Source organism: Eimeria mitis, genomic scaffold (genome assembly GCF_000499745.2).
Source record: "Eimeria mitis Houghton genomic scaffold, Emh_scaff991, whole genome shotgun sequence".
NCBI classification, from domain to species: Eukaryota; Apicomplexa; class Conoidasida; order Eucoccidiorida; family Eimeriidae; genus Eimeria; species Eimeria mitis.
The window spans coordinates 3,546-4,867 of record NW_013577280.1 but is presented as its reverse complement, the minus strand read 5'-3'; the positions used below and the strand labels follow the sequence as shown (position 1 = coordinate 4,867).

General features: G+C 55.5%; 1 protein-coding gene across 1 annotated transcript in view; it reads left to right on the top strand.

Moving 5' to 3' along the window:
- The window catches only part of EMH_0026900 (uncharacterized protein), a gene marked incomplete at both ends in the record, with an annotated part of 5,742 nt that overhangs the window by 4,296 nt on the left and 124 nt on the right, over positions 1-1,322 (top strand). The window contains 2 exons of the mRNA XM_013502686.1: positions 235-807; positions 905-1,322. Coding sequence (XP_013358140.1) covers positions 235-807; positions 905-1,322 — 991 coding nt within the window. The remainder of the gene's footprint in view (positions 1-234; positions 808-904) is intronic.

Genomic DNA, 1,322 nt, shown 5'->3' with positions numbered 1-1,322 from the left:
TGCTGCTGCTGCTGCTGCTGCTGCTGCGGATGCTACTGTTGCTAGTGTTGCTGCTGCTGCTGCTGCTGCTAGGTGCATGCAACGTGTACTTGTTTTGCTGCTCTTGGTTTGTGTCTGCTGCTGCTGCTTAAACACTGTTATTGATGACCCTTGTTCGTTTGCTGCTGCTGCTGCTGCTGCTGTTCTGCTGCTGCTGCTGCTGCTGCTGCTGCTGGTGTGTTGCTGCTGCTGCAGCTGAATTGGGGGGTGTGGAGCGTTTCATGGAGCTGCCTGGCAGCAGCAGCAGCAGCAGCAGCAGAGACAGAAGAGCTTCGGTTATGAGTCTCCTTACAGCAGCAGCAGCAGCAGCAGAAGGAGACAGCAGCAAGGGGCAGCAGCAACTGTCTCCTTTCAGCAGCAGCGATGGCTGGGATTACTTCCTCACCACACCCGGGGTCTCTAGACACGGCGCGAGAACTGCTGCTGCTGCTGCTGCTGCTGCTGCTGCTGCCGCAGGTGGTGCACCAACAGCAGCAGATGCAGCAGCAGCAGCAGCAGATGCAGCAGCAGCAGATGCAGCAGCAGCAGATGCAGCAGCAGCAGATGCAGCAGCAGCAGCAACTGCAATGAAATCATCCCCTGCTGCAGCAACAGCAACACCGCGTGCTGCAGCAACACCCCCACTCCCCCCCCGACCACCACCAGCAGCAGCAGCACCAGCAGCAGCAGCAGCAGCAGCAGCAGCAGCAGCAGCAAAGGAGAAAGGTGTAGTGTATGATGGCGTGTGGGGGTCTTCTGGCTTCAAATTCTATCGGGGGCGGCTGCGCCGTGAGCGGAGACAAACAGAATAAACTAGCAGCAGCAGCAGCAGCAGCAGCAGCAGCAGCAGCAGCAGCTGCTGCTGCTGCTGCTGCTGCTTCTGCAGGTGATGCTGATGTTGCAGCAGCAGCTGTTGATGCAACTGCACCAGGTGCTGCAGCTGCAGCAGCTGCTGCAGCTGCTGCAGCTGCTGCTGCTGTTGCTGCTGCGACAGCAGCTGGTGCTGTTGCTTCAATAGCACATAATGCTGTTGTTGCTGCTGCAACTGCTGCTGCTGCTGTTGCTGCAGCAACTGCTGCTGCTGCTGCAACCAGTGCTGGTGCAGCAGCAGCAGCAGCAGCAGCAGCAGCAAAAACTTTGGTGGTGTTGTTTAGTAAATATATTAAGGATTGGCTATTAGAGAGAGACAAAAGGAGACAGATAGAGAAAAAGGAGACAGAAGAGAGACAAAAAGGAGACAGAAAGAGAGACAAAAAGGAGACAGAAAGAAGAGACAAAAAACATTTTATAGGGTTTATAATAGG